Source organism: Lynx rufus, unplaced genomic scaffold (genome assembly GCF_022079265.1).
Source record: "Lynx rufus isolate CCGP_SWC_20201006 ecotype Redwood Valley unplaced genomic scaffold, mLynRuf1.p SCAF_10, whole genome shotgun sequence".
Taxonomy (NCBI): domain Eukaryota; kingdom Metazoa; phylum Chordata; class Mammalia; order Carnivora; family Felidae; genus Lynx; species Lynx rufus.
Window position 1 is genome coordinate 57,106,361 of NW_025814824.1, and position 15,403 is coordinate 57,121,763.

The 15,403-nt window shown below is 38.3% G+C and overlaps 1 protein-coding gene across 1 annotated transcript in view; it reads left to right on the forward strand.

Moving 5' to 3' along the window:
* The window catches only part of UNC13B (unc-13 homolog B), a 263,053-nt gene that overhangs the window by 146,616 nt on the left and 101,034 nt on the right, over positions 1-15,403 (forward strand). Inside the window, exons 8-9 of the mRNA XM_047065931.1 lie at positions 9,712-9,747; positions 13,763-13,997. Coding sequence (XP_046921887.1) covers positions 9,712-9,747; positions 13,763-13,997 — 271 coding nt within the window. The remainder of the gene's footprint in view (positions 1-9,711; positions 9,748-13,762; positions 13,998-15,403) is intronic.

The window sequence follows — 15,403 nt, forward strand, 5'->3', positions numbered from 1 at the left end:
AGATGGTTCAAGGTAATTGGGAACACTAGAATTGAAGTTGTTGTAATTATAAATAAGGTGGTTAGTGTATAAACCACAGAAAATGACTCGAGTAAAACTTGGAGGTGGTTAGCAGTATGGCTCTCTGGGTGAAAGTGTGATGGTTAGAAGAAATAGCTGGTTCAAAGGCTAGTTGATCTATTCTGTTTTTCTTCCTCCCTCCCTCCCCCCGCCTTTCTTTCTTATCCTAGATTTTTTTTCATGTTTATTTATTTTTGAGAGAAAAAGAAACAGAGTGTGAGTGAGGGAGGGGCAGAGAGAGAGGGAAACAGAATCCAAAGCAGGCTGCAGGCTGTGAGCTGTCAGCACAGAGCCTGGCACAGGGCTCAAACTCATGAACCGAGAGATCATGACCTGAGCCAGTCAGACTTTTAACTGGCTGAGCCACCCAGCTGCCCCTAGATCCTAGATTTTTTAAATTAAAGATCCATGTTGGTTTCCAATGTATTTATGACTTATAATAAAGATGGCTGCATATTAATATTATACTTCTCTGATCTAGATACTTCATTTTTTTAATTTCCCAATTTTTACTTATTAATTTTTTTTAAATGTTTATTTTTGAGAGAGAGACAGAATACGAGCAGGGGAGGGGCAGAGAGAGAGGGAGACAGAAGCTGAAGCAGGCCCAAGGCTCTAAGCTGTCAGCACAGAGCTTGATGCGGGGCTTGAACCCACGAACCTTGAAATCATGACCTGAGGCGAAATCAAAAGTCAGACATTTAGCCCCCTGAGCCACCTAGCCACCCCACACCTATTTTGTTTCTTAAATTCCACATGAGTGAACTCATATGGTATTTGTCTTTCTCTAACATATTTTGCTTAGCGTAATAAACTCTAGCTCCATCCATGTTGTTGCAAATGGCAAGATTTCATTCTTTTTGATGCCTAAGTAATAAATTATTATATGTAAATACCATATCTTCTTTATCCATTCATCAGTCAGTGGACATTTGGGCTCCCTCCATAGTTTGGTTATGGTTGATAATGTTGCTGTAAACATCAAGGTGTATGTGCCCCTTCAAATCTGTATTTTTGTATCCTTTGGGTAAATACCTAGTAGTGCAATTACTGGGTAGTGCAATTACTGTATTGTAGGGTAGTTCTACAGAATGGGAGAAGGTATTTGCAAATGACCTATCTGATAAAGGGTTAGTATCTGAAATCTATAAAGAACTTTTCAAACTCAACACCCAAAAGACAGCTAAGAAATGGGCAGAACATGGGACACCTGGTGACTGACTTAGTTAGGCCTCCAACTCTTGATTTTGGCTCAGGTCATGATCCCAGGATCGTGGGATCATGCCCTGCATCTAGCTCCATGCTGAGTGTGGAGCCTGCTTGGGATGCATGCTCTCTCTCTCTCCACCCCCCCCCCCAAAATAAAAAAATAAAGGAAATGGGCAGAAGGCATGACTAGATCATTTCCAAAGAAGATATCCAGATGGCTAACAGACACATGGAAAGATGATCAACATCGCTCATCATCAGGAAAATACAAATAAAAACCATGGTGAGATACCACCTCACACCTGTCAGAATGGTTAAAATTAACATAAGAAACAACAAGTGTTAGCGAGGATGCAGAGAAAGGGGAACCCTCTTGCCCTGTTGGTGGGAATGCAAACTGGTGCACCCACTAGAGAACAGTATGGAGGTTCCGCAAAAAGTTAAAAATTCCTGTTTCTTGATCTGTATGCTGGTTACACGAGTGTGTTCACAGTATTCATTGAACAGTACCCTTATGATTTGTGTACCCTACTGCATCTAATACTTCAGTAGGGCTTCTATATTAAAAATAAGGAGTAGACATTGAACATTTCAAAATGGCTAGGAATTACCTAGCTGTTCAATGTGATGAATGCATTAAACAATTTCTATTAATGAATCATCTTTCCTTTCCTATAATATGCCCTAGTTGATTATGGTAAGTTATTCTTTTACTATAATTTTTTTTTTAATGTTTATTCTTGAGAGAGAGAGAGAGACAGAGACAGAGTGTGAGCAGGGGAGGGGCAGACAGAGAGGGAGACACAGAATCTGAAGCAGGCTCTGGGCTCTGAGCTGTCAGCACAGAACCTGATGGGGGCGGGGGGCTCGAACTCACAAACTGTGAGATCATGACCTGAGCTGAAGTTGGACACTTAATTGACTGAGCCACCCAGGTGCCCCAGTTATTCTTTTACTATAATGCCAGGTTAGATTTGCTTGTATTTTAATACATATGTTCACAAAGAAGTTTGGTCAATTGCTTCTTTTTTTTAAATTCTCTTATGTTAGGTTTGAAGTACTTTTCTTTATTAACAGTTTTTTACTGTTTTCAATGGAAAGGGAAGTTCTATAGTACTTATCTAATCTACTGTCTTGAAAGGGAGAATGGAATAATTTCTAGTGGTTGACTTTATTGTCCTTTGTGAGTTACCTGGTAATTACTACATTTTAGTAATTGGTAGATGAGTCCTGTCATTGCCTAGACAGATGACTATTCACTTGAAGTCTGAGGCTCAAATATTCTGTCATTTCATTGTCATGGAAAAATTGACCGTCACTGGACTAACTGGTGATGTAACAGTTGCCTGGCGTTGTTTTGTTTGGTAACTATAGACCTTACTTTTTTAATGTGACTATTTCTGATTTCTAATGTTTTCCACTAGAAACAAGATGAAATAAACAGAACAAGAAGCCTGTGAGTATATTGCCATTGCATAGTCAACAGGGATAAGTAAAGAATCTTCACCTTCTATGAAAGAGGATTCATTTTTAATTGGGTCCTGGACCTGCTAGAATTTTCTCATTTACATGTATGCTCACATTGAACTGGTCTTTGAGCTCAGTAGGATAGTCCGTCTGGCTGCCTTCTTCCATCAGTGCAGGAGCACTATGCTTTTGACTGAGAGACTGGCTTTTTCATATAGGAAGTTCTATAACTTTATTTTTCAAATTGTAATTCAAAATCAGTGGCATGAGAGTCCCCAGCTTCTTACTGAAAAGGCAGATTCAAACAACAACAAATACAGATTCTTAAGCCACTTCCGGCATTTTGAATTAGAATTTCTGGGAGTGGGATCTAGGTAATGCGTTTTATAACAGGACTCAATTTTTTCTTTTCTTTTCTTTTCTTTTCTTTTCTTTTCTTTTCTTTTCTTTTCTTTTCTTTTCTTTTCTTTTCTTTTCTTTTCTTTTCTTTTCTTAAGTGTGTTGTAGGGGCACCTGGGTGACTCAGGCGACTGAGCATCTGACTTTGTCTTGGGTCATGATCTCACTGTTCGTGAGTTCGAGCCCCATATCAGGCTCACTGCTGTCAGTGCAGAGCCTGTTTGGGATTCTCTGTCTCCCTCTCTCTCTCTGTGCCCCTCCTCCACTTGTGCGCAAGCACACGTGCTCTCTTTCTCTAAAATAAAACATTTAAAAAATTTTTGAAATTCATCCATTTTGTTGAGTGTATCAGTAATGCATTTCCTTTTATTACTAAGTAGTATTCTATCATGGATATACTACATTTTGTTATTGATTTACCTATTGCTAGGCATTTGGGTTGTTTCTGGTTATTGTGAATAATATGAACATTTTCATGATCATATGTTTTAATTTTTCTTGGTTAAATATCTAGAAGTGGAATGGCTGGATCATATGGGTAGATGTGTGTTTAACTTTTTCAGGAATAGGCAGATGGTTTTTGTTTTGATAATAGAGACACTGTATTAGAGTCATTGAGCATTGTTTAAGGAAAATTGTTTAAGTGGAACTTAAGAATGGGTACCAACTAAATAAGGGAGAAGAGGGAACATTTACTGAGTAATTATCATTCGTCTGGCACATGGAGCTAAATGCTACATACTTGATTTTCAATTTTTATGCAAATTTGAGAGGTGTTATTACTATTCATTTTTTATAGGTGATGAATAGAAGGGCAGAGAAGTTAAGCAGCCTAAGATCACACAGTTAGTAAGTGATGGCTTTAAACCTAGGTTTATCTGGCTCCAAAACTCAAAACCCATTCTATTAAATCAGCAAGGAGTGGAAACGAAGGACATTCTGGCTTCAGAAGTTGAAGGACAAATAGGGGAAATCAGGCTCATTCCTTTATCTCCCAAGTGTGGCAAGCATAGGAACTGTGACAATACCTGTTTGCCAGTTAACAAAGACTTTGTTCTGGGGGAATGGTGGACAGTGAGATTTGATATTTATTTGGTATCAGATCATAGAGGGCTTTAAAAGCCGTGAAGATAAATATACTCTTTTATAGATAGTGAGCAGTTACAAATTATCAAAATGGTAACGATGTGATCAGAAACTGGATTTAGGAAAATTAGTCTAGTTGTCATCTGCTGGGTTGATTGAATGGGACAGATCAGAAGGTCACAAGTCCAGCAATAATCTGCAATAATTCAGGCATGAGGTAATGGATTCCTCGATAAGGACTGAGAAACTATGAAGAAGGGACAGTAAGAAGGAGACCTCAGAGTGGAATTAACTATTAAGCTTATTAACAGGCTGGACACGGGAGATAAAGTAGAGAGGAATTTTTGGAATGGTTTTGTGGTTTCTGGCTTGGAAGTGCCAGGAGTTCAGTGGTTTGGGGCTTGAGGTACACTTGGTAATGCTAATCTGCACAGAGCTCATAACATTATAAATACAATGTCATTGCCAATAGAGGCTCAGACTGCCTAACTCTTAGCATCAGGAGCCACTGAACTGCAGGGTAATTGGTTATTCACGTGTTAAGTATGTGAACTGAAGAGGTTTAAGGCTCTAGGGAGGTGGGAAACATTAGCATGCTCATTAAAATTGTAAGTTTGGCACATATTTGTTATGTGTGAATGCCCAATTTGAGAATGTTGCTGGTTTTAGAAGAGGCTCTTGGTGTACTTAGTTTTTTCTGTAACATATTTGGCCACTGTCTGTTCCCTGCTTGCTTCCTTTTTTGCATCCTGTGATAAGCAGTATCTTCCACCATGCTCACATTCAGTGTTTTACTGTATGAATTGTGGAATCTCTTGATGTCTCCTTATTCTATTGTATGTGCTTCCATTTTCTTCTAAACAGTCTATACTCCAGCTTTCACTCATTAACATTTCTATTAAAGTTTTTAGTAACTTCTTTATTTCTAAATCCAGTAGGCCTTTTTCAGTTTCTTTCTTTCTTTCTTTCTTTCTTCCTTCCTTCCTTCCTTCCTTCCTTCCTTCCTTCCTTTCTTTCTTTCTTTCTTTCTTTCTTTCTTTCTTTCTTTCTTTCTTTCTTTCTTTCTTTCTTTCTTTCTTTCTCTCCTGTAGCACTTAACACTTATTGATCACTGCTTTCTTGAAACCTTGCTTTTGTTTTTGTTTTTTTTTCTGATTCAGAGATGATATGGCCCTGGTTTTCTTCCTCTCTGGCTTCTTCACACCCTCCTTCATGGACTCTTCCTTTTTGTTTTTTTAAAGTCAGTTTTATTAAGGTATAATTTACATAGAGTAAAAATCTCCCTCATAGTGTCCAGTACTATGTTTGTCAAAACACAAGCACATACAGTCTTATAACCATAACCATAGTTAAGATATAAAGCAGTTCCATCAACCCTAAAAGTTTTCTAAACCCCTTTGGTAGTCAACCACTTCCACTCCTGGCCCATGCAAACCCTCATTTGTTTTCTGCCCTTGTTGTATTGCCTTTTCCAGAAAATTATATAAGAATAATGTAGTATGTAGCTTTTTTTGTCTTTTGGTTTTTTTGTTTCACTTATCATACTGCATTAGAGATTCATCTGTGTGTTTCTGTTCATGCCTTTTTGTTCCTGAATAGTACTCAATTATATGGATATACCATGATCTGTTTATCAAATGGATATTTATAGTTATTAGTGAATATGAATTAAGCAACTGTGAACATTCATGTATAGGGTTTTATGTGAACATGTTTTTATTTTTCTTGGGTGAATACATATGAGAGGGTTGCTGGGTTTTATGGTATGTATATAACTTAGTAAGAAATGCCAAGATTTTCCAAAGTGACCTACCACTTTGCATTCTTGCCAACCATGTATGAGAATGCCAGTGTCTTCACAGCGTCACCAACACTTTGTTTTGTTCTTTGTTTCTTCCCTTCCCTTCTTTGTCTGCTTTTTAAACGTGGCTGTTCTGTAGGTTCCCCTCACCCCTTTGTACAGCCTCCCCCCCCTTATCCTGCATTCTGCCTCATTGTTCTTATATACTGACATTTTAATTTTTATACATGATTTACACCTATTTGTTGAGCTGCTATTTTGTGCCAGGCACTAAGGGTACAGCAAGGAACAAAGCAGAAAAATCTGTTTTCATGGCAGTTTGTATTCTGAAAACTTAGAACTCCACATATCTTTCCTCAGCTCCACAACCATGTATCCATCTGTCTCCCAGACATATTCATTTGAGATAGCACATAAATACCTCAAAGCCAATAATCTAACACTGAATTCATCATCTCCTTCAACTTGTCCCTCTCTTGTATTTCTCTTCTTAATGAATGATGCCATACCCACCCAGTAGCTCAAGCTAAAAAGCTGGGCGGTATTACTTAGGTTTTACTCTCCTCACTTCCCATATTCAATACTTATTAAACCCAATATATTTTATGTCACAAATGTACCCACTCTCTCCACTCCCTCTGCCACTTTCCTAGTTTAAGCCATCATCAGGCCAGTATAGTAGCTTCCTTACCAGCCTTCCTGACACCAGTTTCCAGTCCACCTACCCTACAAACTTTTGGCCATACTGCACCACCACCACTCTCTTTCTAAAATGACAAATCTGATTCTGTCTGTCCCGTGCTTAATACCATATTATTTCATTCTTATGTGGAATTTAAGAAACAAGCAAATGAACAAAGGAAACATAAAGAGACAAACTGGAAAACAGACTGTCAACCGTAGAGAACAGATTACCAGAGGGGAACAGGGTGAGGGGGCAGGAGAAATAGGTGAAGAGGATTAAGAGTATACTTACCATGATGAGCACTGAGTAATGTATAGAATTGTTGAATCACTATATTGTACCCCTGAAACCAATATAACACTGAATGTTAACTGTACTGGAATTGAAAAAAGAAAAAGGCTGTGACAGCTCTGCATTAACCTCCAGATAATTCCAATTTCCTAACATTATTAAATTTCTAAATATTACCTGGGACCTCCTTTGATTAGGTTCTTATATAACCCTGTAGCCTCCTATTCAGATATGCTAGAACTGTTTTCAGGTTCACCGAATATACTTTTGCATGTATAATTTCCATTTCCTGGAATAATCCCTTACCCCCTTTATTGGTACTTATGCCTAGCAAAACCTAACAATCCTCAGTATTGTTCTACTGGCTAGTGAGATGTTTTAGTGCATTTTTGGAGTGGGAAAGGAAACTTGCCCACTTAAACTGATGTTGTTTCTCTTATAATGGTACCACTCTCAGGTGACAATAGGGAACTAGTTGGTCAGAGAGCATAACTTATTTTCATGGCTTAGGGTTGGACCTTGTAGATGGCATCAAATCATTCATTTGGTTTAGTCATATAATAGACATTTATTGAGCACCTACTGTGTCCAGGAAACTGCTATGCAGTGCTGTGGTACATTCAAGGATGAGGCAGTGTCCTTCAATGGGAGGCTTCTTTGGGTCCAGAGTTTCAGGAGAAATAGCATTGTCACTTGCTTGGAGCAATCTAGGGTGATAGGCATGTTCTGAAGTTCTGTGATTATTTTTCAGGTTTTTTTTTTTTTTTTTTTTTTTTTTTTTTAAGAAGCAAGGTAATTATTCACAGTTGTTATGGCAACAGTGGTACAGCCTGGAAGAATTTTCTTTTAGACCCCTTCTTTCCCTGTGTTTAGAGTGTAAGTAAATTATTAAAACAAAAAATGTCACAGTAAACCAACGTATCCTTTTTGAGGGGTGAAAAGAAGGGAAGAAAGTAAGTATAGGAAGAAAACTGACTCTCAGTGTATAGTTAAATTAAATAGACTGTGACTGATTAGTAGTAGTCCCATATGCCCAGGATTGCGAGTTGGCTCAGGTAATGAAACCATCCTGTTTTGACGTCATTCAGTGCTTCCAGAATTTTGAGTCTTAACCACAAATTTTCAAGGGAACTGCACCTTTAGAACTCTGAGGACTTTCTAACCCAGACGTTGACAGTCCCTCAGCAGATATTAGGGTTGTCAGTGTGTGGACCCTCCTGCTACCTATTTATTAGGAACTTATAAGTCAAGCAAAAACTTGGCAACATGACAAAACAACAAGAAATGCCCATTGCTTGCCCTGTTCCAGGGACCTGTGCTAGGTACTTTACGTGGATTTTCTCTTATAATCTTTCAGTAACCAACGAGACTCATACTATTCTCATATTACCTGGAGGAAATATCTGTAATAACTTCTTCAAGGCCATATAGCCAGTAGTGGCAGAGCTTAAAAGAACTTAGTTTTGGCTTGAGTACTCATATTCTTTTTTTTTTTTTTTTTTTAATGATTTTATTTATTTATTTATTTTTAATTTTTTTTTTCAACGTTTATTTATTTTTGGGACAGAGAGAGACAGAGCATGAACGGGGGAGGGGCAGAGAGAGAGGGAGACACAGCATCGGAAACAGGCTCCAGGCTCTGAGCCATCAGCCCAGAGCCCGACGCGGGGCTCGAACCCACGGACCGCGAGATCGTGACCTGGCTGAAGTCGGACGCTTAACCGACTGCGCCACCCAGGCGCCCCGAGTACTCATATTCTTAATTATGAAGCTAAATTACTCCTTGTTTCTTGGGATAAAGGCCTATTTTTAGTGATTGTGTTCTCATGCACACACATGCATCACATTAGTTGCCTCAAATTCAATTTTGAGTGTGAAATAGGATTTAAATGTAATTAACATTGAATTTTTTTTATTCTGAAAAATGAATAGAAAATGTTCAGTTTTCTCTTGTTATTCAAAGCTCCTGTGTTTTAATGGATTTTATTAAATTCTATAGGCAGTTGAGAAAAAAAGTGGCTCTCTCTGAGCACCCAAAGGGCTACAGTGTTTCATTACATTTTGGAAGATTAGAGGTTAATGCCATTCTTTGGCCTTTTAAAGAGCGTCAAAATTAGACATCATTGCTCCCAGACAAGGGAATCACTCTCTTCCACTGTGTTAGGTCTGAGATTCTCAGGGATATACTGTGGTGGTCTCAGATTTGGCAAACATCAAGACAAGGAAGGATTTCTTAGAGACAGGTTGAATTTTTGTTATTTTGAATAAGGAAGGTTATATATGCTCCTAAATGATGATGTTCTGAGACCTAGGCCAGAAGGAGGTTTAAAATAGTGTAGAAGCAGGGGTGCCTGGCTGGCTCAGTCAGAGGAGCATGTGACTCTTGATCCCAGGGTCATGAGTTTGATCTCCATGTTGGGTGTAGAGATTATTTAAATAAATAAAACTTTTTTAAACGAAGAATGTAGAAGCTGTTTTTTGTTATTCTGTATGGTAAATTATAGAGAGCAAGGGTACTTTGTAGATTTGTCTCATGCTTGATAGAAGGCAGAAGCCTGTCTACATGTTATGTGAAAGTAATGGAACACAAGTAGGGCAGGCTCAAGCAAGGTAAGGTGTATAATGATTGGTGGGTTGGGGAAATGATCTTTGAATTATTCCTAAAATTGTCTCTGTCACTCTTCTTTTTTGCTACCATTTGCGGTTTTCTTAGGTCACTGGACCTATTTGGGCTGGGGAGAGCAGCAGAGTACGTAAGAAATTGAATTCCTTATTAATTTTCTTGATTTTATCCTTAAAAAATTTTTTTTTATTTTAGCCTTTAACACACTCCCTCTGAACTATGAAGCAGGATATTCATGCATATAAGCATATATAATTCCATCCCCCCCCTTCTCTCCTACTTAAATCTCAAGAGACCATTACTTGCAATGGAATGGCATATCTTTTCAGGCTGGGGTTTTTGAAGGGAGGGAAGGAGGGAGAGAGAGAAATTTCAAACCAAAGTCCCAGTTATAATCTTAGCAGTATCTCTTGATTTTTCCTTCCCAGAGGTAAGTAATACCATCAGCTCCTAGTATAGGAAACCCTCTCCTTTGATCTCTTGGCTAAGGAGTGCAGTGACTAGAATAAAAGTTCATTCTGGAAGTTTATTTTTGTGAACAAGAGACTGACTCTCCTTGAAGCAACCCAGCTAGGCTGGAAGCAAGCTTCATTCTAGAGCTTTGAGAGTGGGCAGTCAGTTCTTTCCAGCAAGATACACAGCCTCAGGCTAACGTTACTGGCTCTGTTATCCATCTTACAGGGGGTTTGGTTGAGTACCAGTGCTTAGATATCCAGCAGGTGCTAAGAGGGGCCAAATTTTGTTCTCCCTGGGATTTCTCATGAATATGTACTTTCTGTCATTTGAATCCTGAGTATTTCCATTACAGAAATGCTGCTCAAAGGTAGCCTAAGAGAGCTAACTTAAGGTTTTCAAGTAGAAAAAAGTAAGCCTTAAAAAAAAATCGTTTGATTTCTCTCTTCTTTTTTCTCAAGCTGATAAAGTTCTATCTGTACTCTGGGTTTAAAGACAGGGATTCAATCCAGGAACACCACATACCAGAAAGCCTCATTGTTCAGTATTTCATTCAGTACTGTTTGAGTGCCTACTCTGTACCAGAGGCCCATTTTTGACCCAGCTTAGATTACTTTCCCCAGGTTCATTTTCTATCATTTCCTTCCATGTCCTTTTATGTACCTGCCAAATGAACTACCAAGTGTTTTTCAAAATTATATATAGGCTTTCTCACTATTGGGCCTTTACACATGCCATTATTTTTATCCAGATTCTAGGAGGTATTTCCCTCCAAACTTAACCTGTTGAAAACCTGCCAGTCTTTCACAATCCTCTCCTTCATAAAACTTTGCCTGCTCACACTAACAGGAAGTGACCTTACCTTCAACTGATACAGCATTGGGTTTGTACTGTTTTCAAGATTGTTCGTTTCTTGTATTTGTATCAATATTTTCTCTCTCCTATTAGGCTGACTCTACACTCTGAATCTTCTGTTGTTTACCATTGTGCTTATAGGCACTCAATAAATACTTGAATGAGTTAATTTTCCCAGCCTTTTCTATTTTTGCCCTCATACGAGCTCACAAGTCCTCCTTAAGCTGAGTAACCAAACCTGCATATAGGTTCTCTTTCTCAGTGAAACCAGGAGTTTTCTGTTTTAGCTGCAGTGGTGTTGTGGAGGAGAGAGTAGAGCCAGTAAGAGATCACCACTGCCACACTGAAAGCACAATTCTTTTATTCAAGCCTTTTCCTTAATTTCCCTTTTTAGTTTCTAATCAGCCTTGGTGGTGCCAGGAGGTTTACTTTCTAGGGAGATTGAGGATGGTGTCCAGGGAGAAAAGCTGGTCTTTGCTCTCATCTACCTTTTTTTCTATTTCTCTCTGTCATCTCACCTCACTTTTTTGTATTTCCTTTCTCCTGTCCCCTCCTACTTTTCATATTCTCTTCTACTTCTAACCTCTTCTTTCTAGAAACATTTTGTTTCTTAATATTTGCCCTTTATTTTTTTGAGTTTATTTATTTTGAGAGAGAGAGAGAGCGAGCGAGCGAGCACACAAGCAGGGGAGGGGCAGAGACAGAGGCAGAGAATCCTAAACAGGCTCTGCACCATCAAAGCAGAGCTCAGCTCGGGGCTTGATCTCACACACTGAGATCTTGACCTGAGCCAAAATCAAAAGGCGGATGTTCAACCAACTGAGCCACCCAGGTGCCCTGCCTTTATTTCTTCAGTATAGAAATGTCAGCCTTTAGGAAAGTTTTAGAGTATTCTTCCTGTTAGCCTAGCAAAATAAAAAAGTAGAGCATTATTTAGGAGTAATAGATCAGATTCAGTGAAAAACTAAGTAGTTTCTAACTCTGTATCATGGGCTCCTAATTCTGGCCTCATAATCAGTAAGATTGTCTATCACTGCTCCCTCTTTGGTTCTCTGTGTTGATACTTTTCCTGCTGGAGTTTAAGTAGGCTTTTTGGCTTTGTCTGCTTTTTTGCCCCTGTCCTCCCATCTGTATGCATGAAAAATCCATCTGTAGGTTCAGAAAGCATGAAGTCTGAAAGACATACTGGTTTTTGTCCCTTGATCCTTTCTCTCTAGTGTTCAGAACAACAAATGTATCAAGATCTGAAACCAATACCCCTAAAAGTCTCTTTTTTCTAATGTGTGATCAGAATGCTTTCTGAGCAGAATGCTTTGTATCCCCTATGGTTTGACTAGTACCCTTCCTGGCCATTTTTGAAGTTAGCCTCTTTTTCATGTTGATTTTTTTCTCCTGAGGTAATGATTACTCTCCTTTTCTTATGCTCATATGTTGCCTTAAATTCAAAAGGGAAAATGCTCATGAGATCTTCTATCCCTACTCTGAGCTGTACCCACAAATGTTGTCTGGAATCCAGTGTTCAAATTTTCTTCATTGGTTGTAAAACCCACATGTTTTAGCTCTCTTGTCTCTTTTAGTGGAATTACTATCTACCATGTAGTCCTAGTGTGCAAGCCAAGGTGTCATTTCCCTGTTACCTTCTATTTGTCCCCTGGTTTTATCACTTCACTCTGGATTTTTTTTTCCAGTTCCTTAACTCTTTTCCATTTCCACTGCATGGATGCAGGTTTTTATCTCCTACATGAGCAATTGTGAAAGCCCAATCTTATGGTCTTCAGAAGGTTTTCACTGCCCACATAACTACCAAGATTTTTTTTTTAATTACTAATATGAGGAGTCCATCTCCATTTTAGGATGATAAATAATTCCTTTTCCTCACTGTGCCAAATAGGAAATTGGCAAGACAGGACATATGGGATCATGCTTGGAGCAGGATTTGTAACTGCGGTCATTTTAGCTAACATCAAGAATAAAACTAGCTTGTCAGGTGCTGGCCTGAAAAGCAGAAATAATTTTATGAAATTTGTTAGATAAACTTGGCTGCATTGTCAGCAAGATTCCATTGCCAGTGCTTATGTTTTCCTCTTTAGCCCAGGCTTCAGATGGAAATTCTGAGCCCGAGGATGTAGGTACTTGATAGGAGTTGTTAGAAAAACCTGTTGTTGCAGCAAGACAGTGAGACTGTTCTGGAGTGCCTGGCTGACTCAGTCAGTAAAGCATGTGACTCTTGATTGTGGGGTCATGAGTTCAAGCCCCACAATGGGTGTAGAGCTTACTTAAAAAAAATTTAAAAGTTGGCATAGTACTTAAAAAAAAAAACAACTGCTGCTATTCTTAGTCAAGCTTTTGGTTTGACTGCTGAACCTTGGCTTTGACTTTCCTCATTACCTGACCAGCTTCTGAAGTTGGACCTGCTTATTGGGTTTAGCCATCTGTTTTTAAAGTCTGAAAGCAGCAAGCCAACTTCAAAAGAGAATTTCTCTTCTGCCCATTTTTATAACAGTAAAATACTAGAATCTATGACATTTAGAAACAGATTTTTACTAGAGTTATGGTAGCTAGAGAGTCAGAATTCCAGAGAATTCTGCACTGGGAAAATGCAACTTGGAACTCCTCTTGAGAATGAGCACTAAAATGAAAACAAGTGTCTTGTCTCATAAGGAAAGAAACTTGTGAGTATTAATTGAAACAGTTTTCCATATGGCATTGAAGTCACTTGTCTCGTGTGTTCTTGTCCTCAAGGTCCAGGCTTGTGGCTACTTAGGATAAAAGCAGAAGAAAATTCTGAAGAACTAAATAAAGCTGGAATGCTTTGACTGTGCTTCTTTCACAGTTTTTGAAGATCCTGATAGTGCCGTTGATGACCGAGATAGTGACTATCGCAGTGAGACCAGCAATAGCATCCCACCTCCTTACCATACGACTTCCCAGCCCAATGCTTCTGTGCACCAGTTTCCTGTGCCTGTGCGATTGCCACAGCAGCTGCTACTTCAGGGCAGTTCCCGGGATTCTTGCAATGACTCTATGCAAAGTTATGATCTTGATTATCCAGATCGGAGGGCCCTCAGGTGGGTATTAGAAACAAAGCACTTTCTTTTCCTCATGTGTAGTTTCCAAGATACAACTGACAATATTTTGATGCTTTAACTTGAGGTGGTAGTGCAAATATAGCAATCTGAAAGGCCAAGCTCCAGCCGTTCTGTATAGATTATCAGTCTTTTTTTTTCTCTTTTATACATCCCCATTTAGACATTTCTGTTATAAATATTTCTCTTTATGATCAGTGATTCTCACCTGGTGGGAGCATGCTCACTTAGGGTGGATGATTGAAAACCAGCCCATGCCTATGCCCAGCCCAGTGATTCTGATACACTTTTCACCAAGATTAAAAAAAGAAAATCACAGATGTTAAATGTTTGGATAATCCTTCCTACCTAAATATTTCCTTGGGAACTTTAGATGATCTCTTCATAGCAGATTCAGTACTTTTGCTGGAACTTGAGAAAAATTTTAAATATACAAAACATTTTAAAAAATGTTGAGGTACAATAACACATATAATGAAGAATCTCCCACTTGCACCTGTCCTTCTCTACCCCATCCCCTTCCTGTCTTCTAGTTCTCACACCACCCTTGTTTGTTTCTTATGTACCCTTCCATAGACTATTGTCATATATTTTTGAGTATAAAAACAAATATATACGTATATGCTCCCCCTCCTTCCCCCAACTTTAAAAAAAATGCTAACAACATTTGGACAAATACAGTCAACATCCATATTCGTGTTATCTAGATTCATCAATTGTGTTAACATTATGCTACATTTACTTTTTATTTCATTCTCTCTAATGTATATTCATATGTGCATGCCTTTTTTTTTTTTTCTGAACTATTTGAAGTTAATTGCAGATACCATGTTACTTTACCAGGAAGTACTTGAACATATAATTCCCAAGAGAAAGGACTTTCTCTTACATAGCCTCAATATAATGATCACATTTAAGAAATGTAATAATACAATGATACTATTTAATATATGGACCATATTTAAATTTCTCTAGTCCCAATTATCTTCTGTATGTTTCCTTTTTTCCATTTTCCATATTTCTATTTTTGATCTAGGATCCAATCAAAGATCATGGTACATTACATTTGATTTCCTATTTCTGTAGTCTATTATAATCTAACATTTTTTGAAGAGTCCAGGCCAGTTGTTTTGAGAATATGCTCTTAATTTGATTTGGCTGATTGTTTCTTCATGTTTAGAATCAGGTAAACATTTTTGGCAAAAACATTACAATAGATGCTCAGCAGACACATGATTTTACTTTGCCTTTTTATTGGTTATGTTTAGTTTGACCTCTGAGTTAAGAAATCTGGTATATGCCAGATTTTCCAGTGTAAAGTTACCCTTTGTAATTAGAGTATCTGGAATGATACCCTAGATTGTGTCCTTATTCTGTTTCCCCAACAA